The sequence below is a fragment of the Crocuta crocuta genome, unplaced genomic scaffold, assembly GCF_008692635.1.
Source record: "Crocuta crocuta isolate KB4526 unplaced genomic scaffold, BGI_CrCroc_1.0 scaffold25, whole genome shotgun sequence".
Lineage (NCBI taxonomy): Eukaryota > Metazoa > Chordata > Mammalia > Carnivora > Hyaenidae > Crocuta > Crocuta crocuta.
In genome coordinates this window covers 4201970-4224818 of record NW_027532015.1, presented here as the reverse complement: position 1 = coordinate 4224818, position 22849 = coordinate 4201970, and the positions used below count along the sequence as shown (strand labels likewise).

The 22849-nt window shown below is 43.6% G+C and overlaps 1 protein-coding gene across 3 annotated transcripts in view; it reads left to right on the top strand.

Moving 5' to 3' along the window:
• The window catches only part of SASH1 (SAM and SH3 domain containing 1), a 156508-nt gene extending 136470 nt beyond the window's left edge, over positions 1-20038 (top strand). For all 3 annotated transcript variants that reach the window (XM_077776181.1, XM_077776182.1, XM_077776183.1), the window contains 3 exons: positions 12312-13423; positions 14762-14893; positions 16672-20038. In XM_077776181.1, the coding sequence (XP_077632307.1) occupies positions 12312-13423; positions 14762-14893; positions 16672-16935 (1508 nt within the window). In that variant the 3' untranslated portion in view covers positions 16936-20038. The remainder of the gene's footprint in view (positions 1-12311; positions 13424-14761; positions 14894-16671) is intronic.
• Positions 20039-22849: the final 2811 nt, after the last annotated feature.

The following is a 22849-nucleotide window of genomic DNA, read 5'->3' as shown; positions in this document are numbered from 1 at the left end:
CCCAATGCGGGGCTCGAACTCACAAACTTGATATTATGACCTGAGCTGAAGTCAGACGCTTAAGACTGGGCCACCCAGGTGCCCCTGCAATGCCAAGTTTAAAGATGAAGACCCTAAAGCTTAGAGAGAGAAAATAATAGCTGAAGTCCTTCTTTTCCTTTAGACCATGTTTCTTACCTGGTTCCACTCTGGCTATTACTAGGGTCTGTCAGTGGTAGACAGTATTTTAGACCTTATTTTCCTCCTAGAAGCATTTTTAAGCCCATACTCCATACTGTCATCATACATCAGCCCGTGGTATCTGGGCTTTATTGAACTCTAAGCCAGAAAGGGTTTAGTTTGCATTTGTTAAAACTACTTTCAAAAACAGTGGATTGGATTAAAATAGATGCACCCATTTTCAAACCAGGAGAAAGGCATCATATAGGGTGGAAGATGCCTTTATGCTTTTTCTTTGTTTTGGCTTATTTATTCTGAGGAACAGTAATATCCTAGTGTTTGGCACCTGCCCCTTATTTCAGTGTAAGGACGTTGAGGAGCCCTCAGGGACCATGATGCAAAGCTAGCCCATGAGCGTTGGGTTCCTTCAGCATTGTCGTCATCGCCCCCCTCAGTTTTTCGTATCTAGATAGTCAGCCTGAGCGGGGGTGGCCCCCAGGCTTTGCCCAGTGAAGCAGGTCTACTTGGGGGTCATGGAGGTGGTCACTCCTTCAATGAAAAGCTCTATTCTGGCAGTGCTATATCAAAGACCACAGTACAAAAACATCTAAATTCATACTGAAAGTGAAAAGACTGACTTAATCCAAACAGTCTTTACTTCATTTCTGTGGAAGCTGGATCTCGGGATGCAGGATTAATCTTAAAATATTACATTTTTGTTAAAAAATCTCCAAACTTCAGTCCAGCTAGATATAACCCAGCTGCCCACATCTAATAAGGTGCTACTTTCTCCCTCAGAGACCATGACCGGGGCTCAGTGTTCTGTCCCCCAACTTTGCATCATTGGGAGAGGCCTACCCATGGTCTACTTAGTGGAAGTTATTAGAGAATATGTGGTTTTTGCTTCACTGGGGTATTGAGTGCCATACCCACCATAAATGACAAACTCAGTTTGAATCTGTGGTTTACTTCTAATGTTTCCTTCATAATTATATGCACACAGAAGATATTTGGTAGATACATTTTGGAACAAGATCAGCCATGCATTTCACTTTGAAAAGCAGCATAACCGTATATGAGCAAGGTGTAGAATTGCCACAAGTCCACAACTCAAACCAAAACAATGTTTTCAAAATAGATGTGACTTGTTTTTCCATCTTTTCTGCTTGTCCACTTAAGCACACAATATTCACCACCACCCCCTCCCTCAACCCTTTTTTTAAATCCAAATCTTAAGCCAAGCTAGCTGCACAGTTCTGTTCTGGATCTCACTAGGAAACTGTTATTCATTGACCGCAGAGATAAATGCAGAAGCCCTGGTCCGAGGCATCCTGCAGGCCTCAGAGGCCTTGTCTGGGCTTTGCCTCGAGCCCCCCACACACTTCAGCATCCATCTTTTATAGATGAAGCTGCATTAAAAAGGATATTCCTGCATTGAAAATCTCTAATTTCAGAAGTCTGATTCTCTGAGAAAGGATGATTCTGTTACGATTATGAACGTGGCAACAATCTCTTCCTCTCTGACCTCTTCCCCATCCTAGTCCAGAGCGAGTCTCTGCTGTCCGCTCCTCCTGATGGCCATGTGAGGCAAATAAATTGCACCCAAAATACCTACAGCTGTAAATCCTAAATTGTGTGTCTCCTATGCCCTTTTCTTTTTGCAGTAAAAACCGGCATTTGAGCATTGGGAGCTATTAGGTCCTTAAGGAAAACAAGTTACCAGTAGACCATCAGGGTCACAAAAGCAGCTGTATCATAACCGCCTCCACCACATGGCCCGAGTGCAGAGCAATTACTAAGGGAGACGGTGATCTGAAGGCCACACGTCTTGTTTGCTTCCTCCCTGTCCTAACAAAGAAGCAATCAATAGGCAATTTCAGAAAGCTTACTTGTCTCAAACAGGAGTCTTAAGTGGAATGAGGTCAGGTGCACTCCATTTTATAATGGGTGGCTCTGTGATTTCCTGTGGTGGCCCCCAAACTCCTATTAGAGACAGTAGTAAAGGATCCCTTAAATTCTGTTGAATGCATGAACCCCACTATGAAAAATGCCCACGGTTGATAGGATTCCATTGGCAGCTAAAACCTATCAAGTAGCCCACGTGTTAAAATACTGAGCAACTACTGAAGCAAAGCTTTTTAAACTGCAGGTTGCAATTCATTAGTGGGGTATAAAATCGTTTTAGTGGGTCATGAGCAGCAGTTTTGTAAAATAGAATAGAAAAAAGCCAGGTGCATTCCAAAGGTAAGACTGATATTGTTCCTTGTACTCTTTGGTTCAGTGTGTACATCTCTGCGTGTACATGCATCTGTGTGCACTGGATGAATGTGAAATGTATTTCCTACTGTAGATCATAATTTAAAAAAACAGTTTGAGAGCCCCTATGGGCTCCAAACAAGGACGAGAGTGTGGGGAGCAAGCAGGTAGGGTACAGACTTCAAGGAGGTACTCAAACTCTCAGGTGCCCACCTGCACCTGCCTGACCCTGAGATCAGTCACCTCCAAGTGTGCCCCCTAGGCATGCAGGTCCCCCCAGCCCAATCCCATTTCTAATGATCATCTTGGAGACCTCAAAATCTGACCCATGAACTGGACCAAAGTGCTCTGTCGGTGTGGGAAGATAGATAGTGGTTCTCCCTCCCCCCCCATGTGACAGCAGCCTCCGTTAAGACGGGACTGAAAACCCACCTGGAGGACTTCCTGGGAAGACGACGGAGGAGGAGGAGGAGGATCCCAAGCTCACCTCNAAAACCCACCTGGAGGACTTCCTGGGAAGACGACGGAGGAGGAGGAGGATCCCAAGCTCACCTTGTCCCATGGACACAGCTAGGTAACAGCCACACCTGTGCATCCACCCAAGAAAACAACCCAAAGACTTGGCAAAACAGACTTCCCAGTTCATTGTAGAGAGAAGGACACGTCAGAAAGGTACAAGGGGTAAAGACATGGCCGGGAGGCGAACTGGTGAGACTAACCACAACCAGGAGGAACACAAGCGCCAGAGAAGGCAGACAGACCCCACACCAGGCCCCTCGACATGGGGGACCTGCAGTGGGAAGAAGAGTCTCCACCATCTGGCTTTGAAAAGCAGTAGGGCTTAACTTTCTGAGGTTTTAATGACCAGCTGGGCTGAACGCCAGGTACTTTACTTTTGAGACGGTGAATGGGTGAGGGGCAGAGAGGGAGACACAGAATCCAAAGTAGGTTCCAGGCCCTGAGCTAACAGCACAGAGCCCAACATGGGGCTCAAACTCACTGACTGCAAGATCATGACCTCAGCCAAAGTTCGACGCTCGACTGAACCACCCAGGCACCCCAATTCCAGATGCTTTAAAAAAAAAAATCAGTGGCTCAGCTCCAGGAGAGCCGAAGGCAATAGGAAATAGTCCCCTTCAAGAGCCAGCACAACAAACAGCCCTGCCAAGAGATGGCAGAGAAGCAGCAGATTGAAAAGCACCTAGCTTATACGTGTAGGAGATTTATTTACTAATCTCAGAATGGGTACTGGAGAGGCAGGGATCTTTAGGAGACTTCGCCAAGAACTGGTGCCACTGCCCCCCTCCCCTGCCAGGCAGATCTCTGGACCACCTGCAGGAAACGGGGTGAACACCCTCCACCTTCCTTGGTGACACCATGCACTCTGCACCCACTTCTTCCTCTGGACTCGCCCCATTCAAACCACCTCAGTTGGCACAACTCCCCCAAAGCAGCTCTCACCAGGTATTCTGTAAGCAGCCCTGGCAGGGAATACGGCCTCTCCAAAGTGACTCCTGCCCTGCAGAGAGGAGACGATAGCTACACACCCTGGCACGCTCAGTCCCAGCAGCCAAACCTGGTCACCGGCAGTCTGGAGTGAGTGCTCTGCCTATCAGGGCATCTGCAGCCCTGGCATCTGGCCCGACTGCCAGCCCTTCCCACCAACAAAAGCTTCTTGAGACAACACCCTGCCCTGGAGTGTGACGGCAGCCCTTGCAAACGGGCTGAGGGCAGGCATCTGGTCTGATGTTCTGACACCACCCAACCGGAAGCTCATGACCACCCCAGACCTCTTAGCGGAGGGACCAAACCCAGGCACAACCACAAACACAACAGACAAACTGTTGTGAAGGAAAATGAGGCCCAGCACACTCAGGAGACACCCCTGAAGCTCCTGGTTGTGATGAGCAGGGGACATTGGGCTACAGAGGACCATAAGGCCGCTACTTTCAAAATCAGACGTAAATGGCTTTCCTAACATTTAGGAACAAATGGCAGAGTTAGACTAAATGAAACAGGAAAGTATGTCCCAAGTGAAAGAGCAGGACAAAACCACAGCCAAAGAACTAAATGAAACAGAGATAAGCAATATGCCTGATGAAGAATTCAAAGTTAATGGTTATAAAGATATGTACTGAATTTGAGAAGAGTGGAGGATCTCAGGGAGACCTTCAGCAATGATAAAAAATATAAAGAACTAAACAGAGATGAGCTTAATAACTGAAATTAAAAATACACTAGAGGAAATCAGCAGTAGATTAGAGGAGGCAGAAGAGTGGATCAGTGAGCTGGAAGACAGAGGACTGGAAAGCAACCACAGTGAACATCAAAAAGAAAAAATGAGAATAGGTTAAGGGAATTCAGTGATATAATCAACTGTAATAGCTGAACTCTGGAGAAGGACACAGACATCCACATGCAGGGGCAGAGAGAGCCCCCCAAAAAGCCCCCAGAAAAACCCCCCCCCCCGCCAGCAACACTAAGACACAGAATAATTGGTAAAAAGTGATGACAAAAATAATTTTTAAAGCATCAAGAGTGAACAGTTACATACAAGGAAATCCCCATAAGGCTGTATCAGCTGATGTTTCAACAGAAACACTGCAGGCTAGAAGGCAGTGCCATGATATATTCAAAGTGCTGAAGGGAAAAAAAACAACTTGCAACCAAGAATACCCGACCCAGCAAGGTTATTATTCAGAATAGAAGGAGAGCTAAAGAGTCCCCCAGACAGACAAAGGAGTTCATCACCACTACACTAGCCTTACAAAAAACATTACAGAATTCTTTGGGTGTAAAGGAAACACCATAATCGAGAGTAAGAAAATTATGAAAGGAAAAAAATTTCACAGGTAAATATAAACATAAAAGTTCAATCACTTATAAAACCAGAGAGGAGGTTAGAGCACAAAAGCAGTAAGATCAGTTAGATCTATAAAAAAATCAGTCAAGGGATTCACAAAATAAGCTGTAAAGTATGACATCATACATAAGATACGGGAGTGTGATAGGCAGGGGGAATAAAAATTTAGTGCCTTTAGAATGGTTTCAAACTTCAGTGACCATCAATGTAATATAGACTGCTGTATGCATGGGAGGTTATATATCAAACTAATGGTAACCACATATCTGTAATAGATATGTAAAAATAAAGAGAAAGGAATCCAGGCATATCACTAGAGAAAGCTATCAAACCACAAGAGAGGACAGCAAGCCAAGAAAGGAAACAACTAAAGAACTAAAACAACGGTAAAACAAGTAAAATGGCAATAAGTACGTACTTATCAATTATTGCTTTGAATGTTAACAGACCAAACGCTCCAATCAGAAGACATAGGGTGACTGAATGTATGACAAAGCAAGACCTATCTAATACGCTGCCTACAAGAGACTCACTTCAGGCCTAAAGACACATACAGAGTGAAAGTGAACAGCTGGAAAAATACCATGCAAATGGAAGTGAAAAGAAAGCTTGGGTAGCAATATTTATATTGGACCAAATACACTTTAAAACGAGTGTAACTAGAGGCCAGGAACATACATAATGACAAAGGGGACAATTCAGTAAGAGGATTTAACGATTGTAAATATTTAGGTACCCAAAGTGGCAGTACCTAAATATATAAAGCAATATTAACAGACATAAAGGAAGAAATTGGCAGTAATACAATAATAGTAGGAAACTTGAATACCCTACTTACATCAATGGACAGGTCATCCAGATGAAAATCAACAAGGAAACAGTCAGACTTTGAATGACACATTGGATCAGATAAACCTAATAAGTACATTCAGAACATTCCATCTAAAAATACAAATTCAAGTGCACATGGAATGTTCTCCAGAATAGACCATGTTAGGCCACAAAATAAGTCTCAACAAATTCAAAATGACTGAAATGCTATCTGGCATCTTTTCCAGCCACAAAGGTATGAAACTAGAAATCAACCACAAGAAAAAAAATCCGGTAAGAGCACAAATACTTGGAAGTTAAATAACATGCTCTTAAACAATGAATGGGCCAACCAAGAAATCAAAGAGGAAATCAACAAATACAGGGAGACAAATGAAAATGAAAACAGAGTGATCCACAATCTTTGAGATGCAGCAAAATCTGTATTAAGAGGGGAGTTTATAGCAATAGAACCCTACCTCAAGAAGCACAAAAAATCTCAAACAACCTAACCTTTTGCCTAAAGGAGATAGAGGGGGAAAAAAAAAACCCAAAGCCAGGAGAGGAGGGAAATAATAAAGATTAAAGCAGAACTAAATGAAATAGAGACTAAAAACATGGAACAGATGAAATAAGGAGCTGGTTCTTTGAAAAAAAAAAATCAGTAAAACTGATAAACCTTTAGCCAGATTCCTCAAAAAAAGTTAGGACTCAAATCAGAAATGAAGGAGAAATAGCAAATGACACCACAGAAATAAAAGGCTAAGAGAATATTAAGAAAAATTATATGACAACAAATTGAACATCCTAGAAGAAATTGGGTAAATTCCTAGAAATCTAACCTTCCAAGACTAAATCGGGAAGAAATAGAAAATTTGAACAGACTACTTAACTACCAATGAAATTGGAAGGCAGTTTTGCTCACCACTAGATCACCAACAATGCCACTAGTAATGACACTGAATCAGTAAAGAAAACAAACCAACAATAACAGTCCAGGACCAGACAGCTTCACAGGTGAATTCTACCAAACATTTAAAGAAGAGTTGATACCTTTTCTTCTCAAAGTATTCCAAAGCACAGAAGAGGAGGAAAGCTTCCAAATTCATTCATTCTACAAGGGCAGCATTACCCTGATACCAAAATTAGATAACAACATTACTGATAAAGAAAACTACAGGCCAATATCTGATGAACATAGATGCGAAAATCCTCAACAAAGTATTAGCAAACTGTATCTAACAATACATTAAAAAATCATTTACTGCCATCAAGTGGGATTTATTCTAGGGATGAAAGGGTGGTTCAGTGTTTGCAAATCAATGTGATACATTAACAAAAGAAAGGATAAGAACCATATGATCACCTCAATAGATGCAAAAAAAAAAAAAAAAAAGCATTTGACAGAGTACCATATCCATTCATGGCAAAAACTCTCAGCAATGTAGATTTAGAGGGAACATACCTCAACGTAAGAGCATATGAATAACCCACAGCTAACAACACGCTCTATGGCGAAAAATGAACGGCTCTTCCTCTCAGATCAGGAGCAAAACAAAGATGTCCTCTCTTCACCACTTCTATTCATCACTTTTATTCCTTGCCACAGCAATCAGGCAAGAAATAAAAGGCATCTAAAGTGGATAATTATTTGCAGATGACATGATACCATATACAGAAAACCCTAAAGACTCCACCAAAAGCCTAGAACTGAATTCAGAAAGTTTCAGGATATAAAATCAATAAACAGAAATCTGGTGCATTTCTATACACTAATAATGAAATAGCAGAAAGAGAATAACAACCAGAGAATAACAACCCCATTTTGTAATTGTACCAAAATAATAAAATAGTTGGAAATAAACTTGACCAAGGAGGTGAAAGATCTGGATGCCAAAAACTATAACACGCTGATGAAAGAAACTGAACAAAAGGAAAGCTCATGGGCTGGAGGAACCAGTATTGTTAAAACGCCCATACTATGCAAAGCAGTCTATAGAGTTAATGCAATCCCTATCAAAATACCAACCACATCTTTCACAGAAAATAGAATAATCCTAAAGTTTGTATGGGACCAAAAAATACCCTGAATAGCCAAAGCAATCTTGGAAAAGAAGAACAAAGCTGGAGGCATCACAATCACAGATTTCAAATACACTACAAAGCTGTAGTAATCAAACCATCATGGCACACAGACCCATTGATCAACAGAACAGAAAAGAAAGCCCAGAAGTAAACCCAAACTTTTTATGGCCAATGAATCTATAAAGGAAGCAAGAATATACAACGGAGAAAAGACAGTCTCATCAACAAATGGTGTTGGGAAAACTGGACAGCTATATACAAAAGACTGAAACTAGACCATGTTCTTATACACATACAAAAATGAACTCAAACTGGACTAAAGACCTAAATATGAGACCTGAAACTATAAAATTCCTCAAAGAGAGCATAGGCAGTTAGTTCTCTGTCATTGGCCATAGAAATATTTTTCTCGACAGGTCTCCTGAGGCAAAGCAACCAAAAGCAAACTTAAACTGTTAAGACTATTCCAAAATAAAATGCTTTTGCACAATAAAGGAAACCATCGACAAAGAGGCAACCTACTGAATGGGAGAAGATATTTGTAAACGATATATCCAATTAGCGGTTAAAATCCAAAATATATAAACCCCAAACTCAACACCAAAAAATAATCCAGTTAAAGAATGGGCAGAGGCCCTAAATAGACATTTTCTTTTTTTTTTCTTTTTTTTTAATGTTTTATTTATTTCTAGGAGAGAGAGAGACAGCATGAGCAGGGGAGGGAGAGACGGAGACACAGAATTGGAAACAGGCTCCAGGCTCTGAGCTGGCTGTCAGCACAGAGCCTGATGCGGGGCTTGAACCCACAAACCTTGAGATCATGACCTAAGCGAAAGTCGGACGCTTAACCGACTAAGCCACCCAGGCGCCCCTAAATAGACATTTTCTAAGAAGACATCCAGATGGCCAATAGGCACATGAAAAGATGCTCAACATCACTAATCAGAAAAATACAAATCAAAAGCACAAGGAGATCTCAAATTACACCTAAGAATGGCTAAGATCAAAAAGACATGAAATAACAAGTGTTGGCAAGGATGTGGAGAAAAAGGAACGCTCACACTGTTGGTGGGAATAGAGACTGGTGCATTCACCGTGGGAAACAGTATGGAGGTTTCTCAAAAAATTAAAAATAGAATTAGCATATGATCCAGTAATTTCACCACTGGGTATTTACTCAAGAAAATGAAAACACTAATTTGAAAAGATACATATACTCCTGTTTACTGTAGCATTATTTACAATAGCCAAGATAAGGAAGCAACCACGTCCATTGATAAAGGGATAAAGAAGATGTGCTATGTGTGCACAATGCAGTATTACTCAGCCATAAAAAAAGGATAAAATCTTGCCATTTACACATCACAAGTGGATATAGTGTATTATGCAATGTGAAATAAAGCAGAGAAAAAGACAAATACCATATGATTTCACTCATGTAGAATTTAAGAAACAAAACAAAGGGACAGACAAATACAGAGGACAGAGAGGAGGTGGGTGGGAGGTAAAGTAGATAAAGGGATTAAAAATACACTTGATGAGCCCCGAGAAATGTATGGAAATGTTAAATCGTTGTACCGTACACCTGAAACTACTAGAACACTGTGTTAACTATGCTCGAACAGCTCACCTGGAGTGCTGGAGCGCAGGGACTCCAGAATTGCAATAAATATCTATGTCCTCCTGTACTTCCTGAAGGCTTTTCTCTCCTGTTAATAACTTTTCCACATCCAGACATTTTCAGGAAATTAATTCTCCAAACGGTTTTGGATGGTAAGGATTTCACAGATAACATCGGCAGACTTAATGGTTAAAAGAATCAGAGGTGCACCTGCTAAAGAACCCACAGAAACTGGCAAACTTCACTCAAGGTGAATTCAGGGATCTTTCCTACAGAAGTAGAATGTGGAAGCATAATTTATACCTATAGTTTATCTTAACAGTTAAAGGGAAGGAAAGTCTTATTTCTAAGATTTATACTAAAACTTTTTTTGTTTTGTTTTTTAGAGAGAGTGTGTGTGCAAGTGAGCAGGGGAGGGTCAGAGAGAGAGAGGGAGAGACAGAATCCCAAGCAGGCTCCAAGTACAACACAGAGCCCGACATGGGGCTCGATCCCATGACCCTGGGATCAGGACCTGAGCTGAAATCGAGAGTTGGATGATAACTGACTGAGCCACCCAGGCACCCCGTATACTAAAACAGTTTTAAGAGTTTCTCTATTTTAACCGATTGTTACACTTTATGTTTAGCAGGATGTGCTTTCTGAAGTATTTCCCTTTTCACTGTTACCTGTGATCTTCAGCATAGTCTATAGTAACACTGAGCTCACAATCTCCATGTAACAATGAAGTAATGACTCCTAGGGCTCAGCATGTTGCTAACACACAGGTGGCTGAGGTCTGAGGCATCACATTGTATGTAAGGGAGCACGGATGCCATGTGACCACGCGTCTGCTTTGCCAACTACAAAATACTTCACCTGTTGATTTGTGTCTGATTGAAAGGGATGGGACCATTCATAAGTCTTTTTTTTTTTTTTAATGTTTTATTTATTTCTAGGAGAGAGAGAGAGACCGCGCGAGCAGGGGAGGGTCAGAGAGAGGGAGTCACAGACTGAAACAGGCTCCAGGCTCTGAGCTGGCAGTCAGCACAGAGCCCGACGCGGGGCTCGAACCCATGAACCGCGAGATCATGACCTAAGCGAAAGTCGGACGTTTAACCGACTAAGCCACCCAGGCGCCCCAATTCATAAGTCTTCTTAAGGCCTGTTCTTATCCATCAGTCTTAGGGCGGGAGTTCTGCCTGACCTCATCCATTTAGTATTATCAGTTTGCGGTTAGAGTTCGGTAGAAAACTGAAATCCTGGAAGGAATCTGGGTTTTGCTGCTGCTGATGGCCAAAGCGGCAGTAATCATCACAGTGTCCTGGCCCTTTCTTCGTTCCTTTTCCCTCACTTGTACAGCAGGCACACGGAGGGTTTATCAGAAAATGTGTTTCATTTACCCAATCGAATCCATCCGCCACCTGATTTCTCCCCGCTCTTTTCTTATTGAAAGACTGAGACTGCTTAATGGGGAGATGTCAAAATCCTCAATCAAAATATTTCATTAGAAGTGTCTACTGAAACAATAGACTGGGAAGAAAGCTTTTTGTTCTATTACAGCCAGCCATTTCTTTGTACCTTCCAAATCTGACGTGGGTTTAAAATTTTTATCTTTTTCTGTGAGCCTGGAGTACTAGCATTATGTGGGTCTTCCCCTCAGGCATCTCAGCCCAGTGTCAAGGCACACATCGCACATGGTATTAACCAAAATATAGCAAAGGACAGTTAACTGCGGCGGGGGGCGGGGGGAGTGTGGTGTTGAAAGTACTGATGAAAATAAAACATTTAGCACAGGCCCTGACCACAGATAGTAAATTCTCAGTGAAGCTTATCAAGCAATACCAAGCAGTTGGTATCAATTAACAGTTATCAGATTAGGTGATGTCTGGTTGATAGTTCAGTTATCAGCCTGGCAGTTGATTTTAATCAGGGCAGTTGATTTTAATCAGTTCAAATTTCCATTTGAAATTAGATTATCGCGCGCGCGCACACACACACGCACACACACACACACACACACCCAGGAAGAGGGGAGCACTTCGGGAAAGGTGCACGTTGAGAATTCCCTGGTCACCAGCGAACCTTAGGGGCACCATTTATAGAATTCAGTCCAGTGGCCCTTTCAGTCCTGGCCTCAGGAAACTGTCCTCCCCAAACAGAAATCCCAGTGTGGGTTTCTAGGTAGGGTATGGATGACCAGCCTTGTTTCACACTGACTGCTGCGAGGAACAGACATGAGGCCTAGATTGATTTTACTGCCTGACACAGCCTATTTTTTTCCCCTCCTACCATTTAATTTCAGTCTCCATGAGTCCATTAATAAGTCTAAAAATTCTTTCTACAAATAAAAATGGGGCCCTAATAACCCTGTATCCCCCCAAGTCATAAATGGTGATTTCATGTCCCTGGCAGAATTCAGCCGTGTGACACAGGAGTTGGGGACATTTCAGTTACGTCAGTGCAACTTTCCACGAGTTGGATTGATTTGTTTTTTATTTTTTCCAAACGATTGTAAAATATTCCCTTGTCTCACAGGCAAGACCCGGAAGACCAGCCTTCTCTCTGTCAAGTCGTCAGTGGAGTCCGGCTTCAAGTCCTTCAGCAGGACCCAGCTGGGCAACTACCCAACCCTGCCTTTAACGAAGCCCGGGGCCGCGCTGAAGCCCGGGGAGGAAGGCAGGCCGGGCGGCGCGCTGACCCCCCACACCTCCAAGTGCTGTGACCAGCCGTGTGCGACCGGCCTGAACAAACACCGAAGAAGCCTCCCCGTTTCCATGTGTCGGAGCTGTGAGACCCTGGAGGGCCCCCAGAGCGTGGAAACCTGGCCCAGATCCCATTCCCTGGACGACCTTCAAGGAGAGCCTGCTGCCGAGAAGGATGCGCCCGGCGAGGGGACAGAGCCCTCCCCGCAGATTGTACCACAAGTGCCACTAAAGACAACCCTCTCCATCGCAAAGGTTCAAAGCCTCAGACGGGATCCTGCTGTTGACAATGCACTGCTACTGACCCAAAGCAAGAGATTTTCTGAACCTCAGAAAACAGCTACTAAGAAACTAGAAGCTTCCATTGCAGCCTCCTCCCGCGGCACGTCCCCTCCTCCGTGTTTGCCCAAAAACTATGATGCCCAACCTCCCGGAGCTAAACACGGTTTAACAAGGACACCTCTTGAGGGACACAGGAAAGGACTCGAGCTTGAAGGAACACATCACCCCCCGGGCACCAAAGACGGCCTAGGTGCTGAGCAGAGGGGACCCGAGGCAAGAACGCAGGCGAAGCATCCCTCACAGCCTCCCCCCGTTCCCGCCAAGAAAAGCCGAGAGCGCCTGGCCAACGGACTCCACCCCGGCCCTCCCGGCCCCGACGCGCCGAGCCTGCCCGCCAAAAAAGGCAGCCCCGGTGACTGCCCCTCACCCCAGGCTGCCAGGCCTCCCTCGGCCCAGGAGCCCGGCAGCCCCCGTGGTGCGAGGCCGCCGCCCTGGCTCTCCGAGCTGCCGGAGAGCACGAGCCTCCAGGAGCACGGCGTGAAGCTGGGCCCGGGTCTCACCAGGAAGGTGTCCTGCGCTCGGGGGGTGGACCTGGAAGTGCTCACCGAAAACAAGCTGCGAGCCGAAGGCATCGATCTCACGGAGGAGCCCTACTCCGATAAGGTACCAAAGGGCTTCCGGGCCTCTTGTGTAAGCCAGGCGGCCAGGTAAGAGCACGCCACGGCTGCCCCCCGCCCCCGGCCCGACGCCGGCCCGGTCGCAGGGGCCGTGCTCTCCGTGGGGGTGCGGGAGGCCCAAGTGGGGTCCTCTGCTGCCGGGCGCCAGGCGATGTGATGAGCAGGAGCCAGCGCACACAGCCTGGGACCTTCCCTTTCTTTCCTCTTTCTGTCCCTCACGTTGCTTAGTTTTAACGTTTGGCAGCTAGATTTCTGCAGGAACAACTCTCAGGGATACTAGCACTGGTTCTAGAAAGGGCTGGCTTGGTGGACAGACCTGAAGCACAGTCTCCAGGTCTTCCTGAACATGTGTCTTCTTAGACGTGGACACCTCCCCACTTCGTTCGTTTCCTATCTGTAAAATGGAATCAAGAATAACCTGCATAACTACCTTCTACAGGGATCATTAGGAGCAAGTGAATGTGAACACACTGAAAATTATTGAACCCTTTCCAGATGCCATTATATTGTATGGTTATCTGTATAGGTAACGGAGGAGGAATGATTATATGAAACATCCCACTGTACCAAAACCCCTGAGAAAATGCATTTAAACTCCTTTCATTGAAAACGCATTGCTTATGAGAGAGAGAGAGAAGGAGGGAGGGAAAGACAGGAGGAGAGAGAGAAAGAAAGAGAAAGAGAGAAAGAGAAGGAAGATCTACCAACACCAAAATGATTTTGAAGGTGAATGATGACAGATGTAGCTGTACATAATTCCTAGAAATGCCTATTTTGTTACAGTACATCCCTGGGAGGCCTTGTTATAAAATTCTTTTGATCACAAACGCCTTATAGTACAATCTTCCACCTCCTCCTCCTTGATATTTAGTGAATAAATCCCTTAGAACGGAAAGCAGTCAGAATTCTCGTCTACAGTACAAGCCTAGGGATTGGCAGTGTAAGACAGACAGGCCACAAACAGTAGACGACCGTAGGGCACAAGTCTGCCCATTTCCCCTGCAGTTTAGGAAACGGTCTTCAATAATATGGCGCACAATGATCCAGTACAGGGAGGTGAGGTCACTGGTTCAAATAATACAAGATGATTATGTTCTTAGGTTTCCAAACCTTTTCCGTAGAGCTTGTCAGTACTTGAAAGATCAAGATGTAAACATGTTCTCTCTAAAACATCCATCCTGACTCTAAATATATTCACTTCCAGTGAAAACTTTTGGTGACACTTCCCAGTAGCTAGAGGTGCCTTATCCTACCTTGTGTTTGCTGCTCTCGAAGAAGAAATCCCTCGCACACCTTGATACCGCATCTCTGTTCTCCCCCGCAGCACGGCCGCTGTGGGATTCCCGAGGCCCTGGTGCAGAGATATGCAGAAGACTTAGATCAGCCCGAGAGGGACGTCGCCACCAACATGGACCAGATCCGCGTGAAGCTGCTTCGGAAGCAGCACCGCATGGCGGTGAGCAGCCAGCTTGGGGTCTCCCCTTGCTCGACTTTTGAAGTCCATTTAGTTAAGGTGCTGAATCAGGACCCCGCCGGCAGCCACTGCCCGGGGTTCACCCCAGCTATCAAAAGGAAACACCTAGAGGGAAAGTAATACATATTCAGCCTGTAAGGTTTTAAAAATACAATTTGGGAAAGAAGAAAAGATGAAAATTATCCATAATCCCAGAACCATGAAAAGGTTTTTTTTTCTTTTTTAGGTTTTTTCATTTATTTTGAGATAGAGAGCAAGTGAGAGAGAGAGCTCGCACTTGCAGATAGGGGAGGGGCAGAGAGAGAGAGAGGGAAGGAGAAAGACAATCCCAAATGACAGTGCGGAGCCTGACATCGATGCTTAACCAACTGAGCTGCCCAGCACTCCTGAAAAAGTTTTTAAAAGTCGTCTAGCCATTTCTCTGCATGTACAACAGTAAATGTGCAGTTTTGAAGCCTGTTTTCTGTTTTCAGATCATGAATCTGTTACTAAACCTTCTTTTATATTATCAATATGTCAAAATGTTGTAGTAGGTAAATGTGCCTTCATTAAGGCAATCCTATATTGTTGGAACATTTACATTTCCCCCAACTTATTATTTTAAATAGCTTAGTAAAGAACACCCTTGTTAATATGTAATAAATCTTTGTGGGCTCCCAAGGTTAATTTCATAGTATATATATATTCCCTTAAGAGGATTTGCTTACGGAAGCCTGCACAAAATCTCAAGGCTTTGCCCATTTGTTAGTAAATTACCTTCTGAAAAGGCGTAGCACTTGGTCTTCCCAAAGTTCAGTTGTAAATGATTGTAAATGTCCATTTCCCTGCCCTAGCCAACACTTGGTTTTATTGAATTTTACACCTTTTAGAACTATACTGATAATGTATCTAATTTCCTGGTTAATGTAGATTCAAAATACAGTGGAAAATCAGTTTTATAAAATATCTACCTGGGCGCCCGGGTGGCTCAGTCAGTTCCCTATCTGACTCTTGATTTTGGCTCAGGTCATGATCCCGGGGTTGTGGGATCGAGCCACCATCAGGCTCTGCACTGAGTGTGGAGCCTGCTTCAGATTCTCTCTCTCCACCCGTCTCCCCGGCTCATGCTCTCTTAAAAATCAAGACAAGGGGCGCCTGGGTGGCTCAGTCGGTTAAGCGTCCAACTTCAGCTCAGGTCATGACCTCATGGTTAGTGAGTTCGAGCCCCGTGTCAGGCTCTGTGCTGATAGCTAGCTCAGAGCCTGGAGCCTGCTTCACATTCTGTATCTCCCTCCCTCTCTGACCCTCCCCTGCTCACACTGCCTCTCTCTCTCTCTCTCACAAATAAAACATTAAAAAAATTTTTTTAAAAACCAAGACAAAACAAACTCCACGCACTGAGTATTTTACTTGCCACACTAGTGCACAAGCCTGCTTCTTTATTCACCTAGGGGTTTCTTTGAAGAGCCTATCACCAGAAGACGAAATAGCAGGGTATAGAAATGCTTACAGTTTGGAGACTTGGACATTAGGTTAATTAGGGTTAGATCTAATTCCAAATCCTTTCTAGAACCTCAAACACTTCTTTGAAGATAGGTCTCACCTCTGAGAAGCTGAGAAAGAATTCCTGATGCTACGCTTGGGTCTTTGACATCTCACAGCATTATCACTTGGTAGTAGTCTAGCAGTGCAGTATTTCATTAGTGTTCTTTTTAGGTATAAAAGAGCCCTCCAGTGGCCTGTGTCAAGTCTTTATAAAACTGCTTTCTTTCTTTATCCAGATCCCCAGCGGTGGACTCACAGAAATCTGCAGAAAGCCCCTGTCTCCCGGATGTGTCTCGTCTGTGTCAGATTGGCTGGTATCCATTGGTATGCCCATGTACACCAGCGCCCTCACCGAAGCTGGGTTCAGCACACTGGGCCAAGTGCCTTCTCTGTCCCACACTTGCCTTCAGGAGGCCGGCATCACAGAGGAGAGACACATAAGCAAGCTCGTGTCTGCAGCCAGACTCTTCAAATTGCCACCAGGCCCTGAGGCCATGTAGCCAGGCCCATATATGGAGCTCCCTGGACAAGAGCCACCCTTTCACTGTGCTTATGATGCTAATGCAATCCCTCCTCCTTGGGACATGCAGACCAGATCCGGAAGAAAGGCCCAGTGTAAGGCCGAACTGAGCACGAAACCTTGGCCCGGGACTGATGACCCTCTCTTCTCCAGAAAAGCCCCCTCGAGGAAATTGGTGTGGCTTTCTTGGACTCCCCCAAAGAAAAGATAAGCGCTAATTTTCATTTTCAGAACACAAAAGAACCAGGATGCCAACTCGCCGCCCGCGCTGTGCCTCCAGTCTGTCTTGGTGCGCTGGCGGGAGGGAGGGGCAGCCGCTGTCGTTTCTGAGAACGCCCTTGCCCTTCTGTCTGTCACCCTGTGGGATACCGGAGGGCAGGCGGGCGTTAGCCAGGCCAAAGTAACAGACCCAGGAGTTACTGTACGCCATTGACTATGCTTGTTTATTCAGAAGTTAAGAAAATCTGGCTGTACTAGGGAAAAGAAAAAAAAAAAGTCCTATTCTCCTTTAAGTAAACAAGAGACATTTTAATAATTGCTTTCTAGCAATCAGCTTTTATTTGCCTTAATATAAGCTTTTAAGCAGTTATCTGGTGTCCATCACCCTGTAACCATAGTTCCAGATCTTCAGTCTAGAGTGCCATCTAACATACCGGAGATGTTTTCAGCAAAAAAGAAAAAAAAAATGGGCTTTTCTAATTGCCTCACTCTGACATGGCTTATTTTGTAGGGGTGTCTGTCAGGCACAAATTTCACGTTGGGTTTCAGATTTTAACTACAAACCCAGTAAAACGCTATCTGAAACTCACAGAGATCAGGTGTGTATGTGAGCGTGCATGCATGTGTGTGCATGTGTGAGCGCAAGTGTATAGAAACTACCTTAATTTTAATCAGTTTTGTTTTGTTTACGATGATGGTCATCGTGCTGCAGTGTTGACTTTGACTCCTGGCCACGTCCGTTCCAAATTTCACTCATCAGCTAATAGGTCACCTTTGGAAAGTCACCGTAAGGTTGACTATTTCAGAAAGATGTTTTTAAAAGGGAAGTCATTTATAAGAGATTTTTAAAGGTTATTTTTTTCCACTTTTATAATTAAGATACTGTTTTCCCTTTCTTATTGAGACAATTCTTTCAATTCGGATAAAAGTTCACTTTGGAGCCAGACAAAGCACGTTAGCCACGTATTAAGTATTTGCCGATTTTCAGTGGTTTTCCAACTGATTGTAGCACTTACCATTCTCTTTTAGTCTGGTGTCTGCCTTTTCTAGCACACAGATTTAGGCTAAATTAAGCTTTCTGTTGCTTACTAAATGAATTTCCTTTACATTCTTAATCATGAGAACTATTCTAAGCATTGAATGTGATCATTTACAACAGAAACACTTTGAAGACAAAGCCTTGATAAAAGCTGTTACACATTTCATCTGCTCATTAAAATGATTTCCCTCAAGGGAGAGAAAAAAAGTAACTTCACTCATTACAACGCCATCTTCAGCATTTGCTCTGTGTACTTGGATCCATGTTTCTGAGGAAGAGGATGTTCTCAGGTTATGTATTTTTTTTCACGCTTTGGTATCCATTTAAAAACAAATAGGCTTCTTCGATAATATCCACCTTCTAGAAGATGCCATGTGAAAAAGTTGTGGAAATGCAGAATAAAAAGCTAAAAGCTGCCAATTTTCTACTGAAATCTTAAAAACAGCTCATTTTTGCCATCTCGGGTTGTGCGCACAGCCCACGTGGAATGTGACGACACCGCTGATATGTAGCTCTCGTGCTGTGGTGGAGACAGGCTCAGGGACATGCACCCCTCGCCCTGCTCCCCGGGGCCTCGACATGACATTCAGACCCTGCTTGTAGTTGAAGCTGACCACACACCAGTCACACAACACAACAGAGGAGGAGGAGGCATCTTCTGTGAACTTCCCAGTGTTAGTTCATTTTCAGTCTAATATTTTCATTTAAGTAAAAGTGGCACCAGAAAAGGGAATGTTCTGGAGTTCTTGAAAATGCCAAAACCATATTTTTGTCACTCTTCTTTGGAACTAATTGCCTTTGCATCAAAAAATCAAATTCAAGGACCATGAAGGATTTTCAGCGGGAAGATCTTCCTAACCTGAGGGGTCAGAGGGTTTTACTTTATCGTGCTTTAAAAAAAGGTTTTGTTTCGTTTTGTTTTTTTATTGTTAGTATTTGTTTGGTCTTCTTTTGCTTTAAACTTTTAATCTGATCCTAGAAAAGCCTGAATGTTTGTGTGTGACATTTGACTAAGGTGGTTTAGGGACCGCGTGTCAGAAGGCAGGTGTTAGGCACTAGCAATATCCGGTTTTAATCAATTGCACTTGGTACAGTGTTGAGGAAGGGGGAAAAGTGTGGTCTTTGGAAAGCACAAAAGAAACCTGGAAAGGCAGTTTGGCTCAGGTAGCTACACATCCGTTGTGTGTCATTTTTACTTTAAAGCTGTCTAGAGGGAAATGCGGCCAGTCCCAGCCACGATTTACATTCCCAGATAACCAGGAAGCAGATGGATTTTCATGGCTTTCTCTTAGCAGCCCTTTTCTCTGTCCTGATCCCCGGTGTGGGTGAAATTGGAAATTACTAGTCTATTGCAAACCATTTCCTGACATAGCAAAATTTGCTTTCATAACTGCAGCGAAAGAAATCAGTTCACCAAGTCAATGCTGCATTATGTGTACTGTATTCTTTTCAGAAAATATAGTAGTCTGAGTCCGAGTTATCTTGATTTTAAATTGATAAATACAAGAAACTGTCAAGCAAGTTATATAACAACTAACAACATTGCACTTTCTGTATATGAAATCAATATTTAAATAACTTATTTTTCTCCATTGCTGTTCTTAAACATTGTAAGTAGCTGTAATATACCAGTACCGATATGTCCTTGCGATTGCTTCAGCCCAGGAAAGCTGTGTATTGTTTTAAAAATTGTAAAAATTATTGTGATGATTCATTTAGCAAAGAGAAAGGTGGACAGAAGGGTTTTCCTATGTATCAAAACTTGTCTATAATTATGTCATCTTATGTACCTAGAAAAAAAAATAAATTTCTTCAGTTGACTATGCCTCTTTTGTTGTTCCTTGGGTATTTCAAAGATGAACAGAGTAGAAATGAAAGGTAATTTACAAAGTGTGGCATAAGAATGAACTATATTATAAAATCAGTTGTATACAATCACTTCTGCCACGTCACCAAAACTCACTGACACACACTCATTCTCTTTGCTAATTTATTGCTTCTCCTAAATATTGCACAATCAAATCCTATAACCACAGCCTCTTAGACCAGAAAGAATTTTGAAGGCCTCTACAGTCTAATCCCATCATTTTCAAATGAGGAGTCTAAGTCCATGTAGGTGGTTGACCCGTCCAATATCCTACAGCTAAATGGTAACAGAACCCAAACCTCTCGTTGAGGGAGGGGGAAGAAAAAATCTAGTTTCAGATATTCCAGAAATTGACCTGACAAAAATCATTTTTCAATCTTGATGTATCACAACTGATAGAAGAACTTTTTTTCATTAGAAGGACTGTGTTTGTAATTAAGTTTTGAATAGGTAATGCCCGGACTTGAGATTAGCAAAAACAAAACAAAAAACACCTTCTACTTTCCTCCCAGCCGCCCGTCTCAGTCCCTGTAGGCAACTACTGTAACTGGTGTGTGCAGATCCAGGAATTACGTTTACAAATACAACTGTGTATTTTTCCATACAGGAATGACAGTATATTCTTCCCGCTTCCTCACTGTGATTTTACATTCAATGTATGTTGCAGATCTTTCCATGTCAATACCCCACCATTCTCTTAAAGACTACATAATACTCTGTTATGCCAATAATTTAATCACTCCTCTGTGAAAGGACAATATCTTGCTGTTATTAAAAAAAAAAAAAACTGCTAGGGGGCACCTGGGTGGCTCACTTAGCTAAGCATCCGACTTCAGCTCAAGTCATGATCTCACAGTTGGTGGGTTCGAGCCCTGCATCAGGCTCCATGCTGACAGCTCAGAGCCTGGAACCTGCTTCAGATTCTGTGTCTCCCTGTCTCTCTCTCTGCCCCTCTCCAAATCACATGCACACGCTGGCTCTCTAAAATAAATACTTTTAAAAAGCTGCTAGAAATATCCTTGTACCAATATCACTTAGCATGTGAAATTGTTAAAAAATACATGTATTTTGGATTTTGATAGAGTATTTTTTTAAACAGGAAGATGAAATATTGCTAATTTTTTTGGAGAACATGCATCAGAATGGGATTGAGAATATGAGAGATTACTTTTTTTATGTGTATTGCTTTTGAGAGAGAGCACATGAGCAGAGAGGGAGGGAGAAGGAGGGTCTGAAGTGGGCTCTGCGCTGACGGCAGCAAGCCCGATGCGGGTTTGAACTCACGAATCATGAGACCATAACCTGAGCTCAACTGATGCTCAGTTACGAGTCAGTCGGATGCTCAACTGAGCCACCCAGGTGCCCCTTGATAGAGTATTTTAAATCTGCTGGTAGATTTCATTAAAGGAAGCTTTACCGTGATAGGTTTTATTTCTAAATCCCAGTCTTACTCTCCACCCCCTAATCCATTTTGTAAACAGGGAGATTTCATGTGTTCTTAGTGCAGTGATTCATCTGAGGTGCTACACTATTTTAAGTAACTAATTTTAAGTCTCCAATCTTATCTCAGACTGACTCCTAAGATACAACAGTTCAATTCAAAGAAAATACTTTTTTCTTGTGATTCCTAAGAAACCTTGACCCGACTCTTGGTGTCTGTTCTAAGTGCACTTCATATATGGATATTTGTGTTGCCTTCACTTAGACGTTAACAAAGAACAGGCACCTGAGTGGCTCAGTTGGTTAAGCTTCCGACTGTTGAACATGGTTCAGGTCACGATCTCACGGTTTGTGGGTCCAAGCCCTGCGTCCGATGGGCTCTGTGAATCCTGCATGGTATTCTCCATCTCCCCCTCTCTGCCCCTCTCCTGTTCATACTCCCTTGTGCTCACATATTCTCTCTTTCTCTCTCAAAATAAATGGATAAGCTTTCAAAAAAGAAAAGTTAAGGGGCGCCTGGGTGGCTTAGTCGGTCGGGCGTCTGACTTTCGCTTAGGTCATGATCTCGCAGTTCGTGGGTTCGAGCCCCGCGTTGGGCTGTGTGCTGACTGCCAGCTCAGAGCCTGGAGCCTATTTCAGAGTCTGTCTCTCCCTCTCTCTCCTAGAAATTTAAAAAAAAAAAAAGAAAAGTTAAGACGAACATATATTTGGTTAGGGAAAGAAGGGTGGTTGTCATTCTTTAACCACACACGCCATTTTGGAAACCTTAGAATGGCAGCTTTCTTACTCAGCTAGGAGGACCCACTCAGAGCTCACTGTACACAGTCCTCCCTTGGGCTGCGGGTCCATGTGTGAGTGTGAGAGACAGGATGAATACTCACTCAGGTGTAGGAGTCTGGACTTCCCCTCAGGACCGCAGGCAGCTCTGTTTGCAAGCATTGCGATTCCTCCTCCAGCGCGCCTCCGACACTACACCAGAGAAAGCGAATTTAGCGACCTGTCCTCCTGCCCGTTAGCAAAAGCACCTGACGGTCCTAATCAAACCATGTTGGCGACAAGTGTGGAATGTGGGGGCGCCATAGCAGTCAAGACTAGGCCGATTGGCCTTTACCGCCTTCCCCTTCATCCTCAACACCTGGGTAATAATAAGGTCACGGCCGTGAGAGAGACGTGTACGGAGGTCTGTGGGAACCAAAGGAAAACCGGACTCAGTCAAGGAGAAAAAGAAGTCAGAGGAGGTAGTTAATATGAGCCTGTGTGCTAAGCACACTAGACTCTTAAAAACAGTCTTGAAAAACATGAGAAAATAAGTGAGAAATTCTCTCCTGT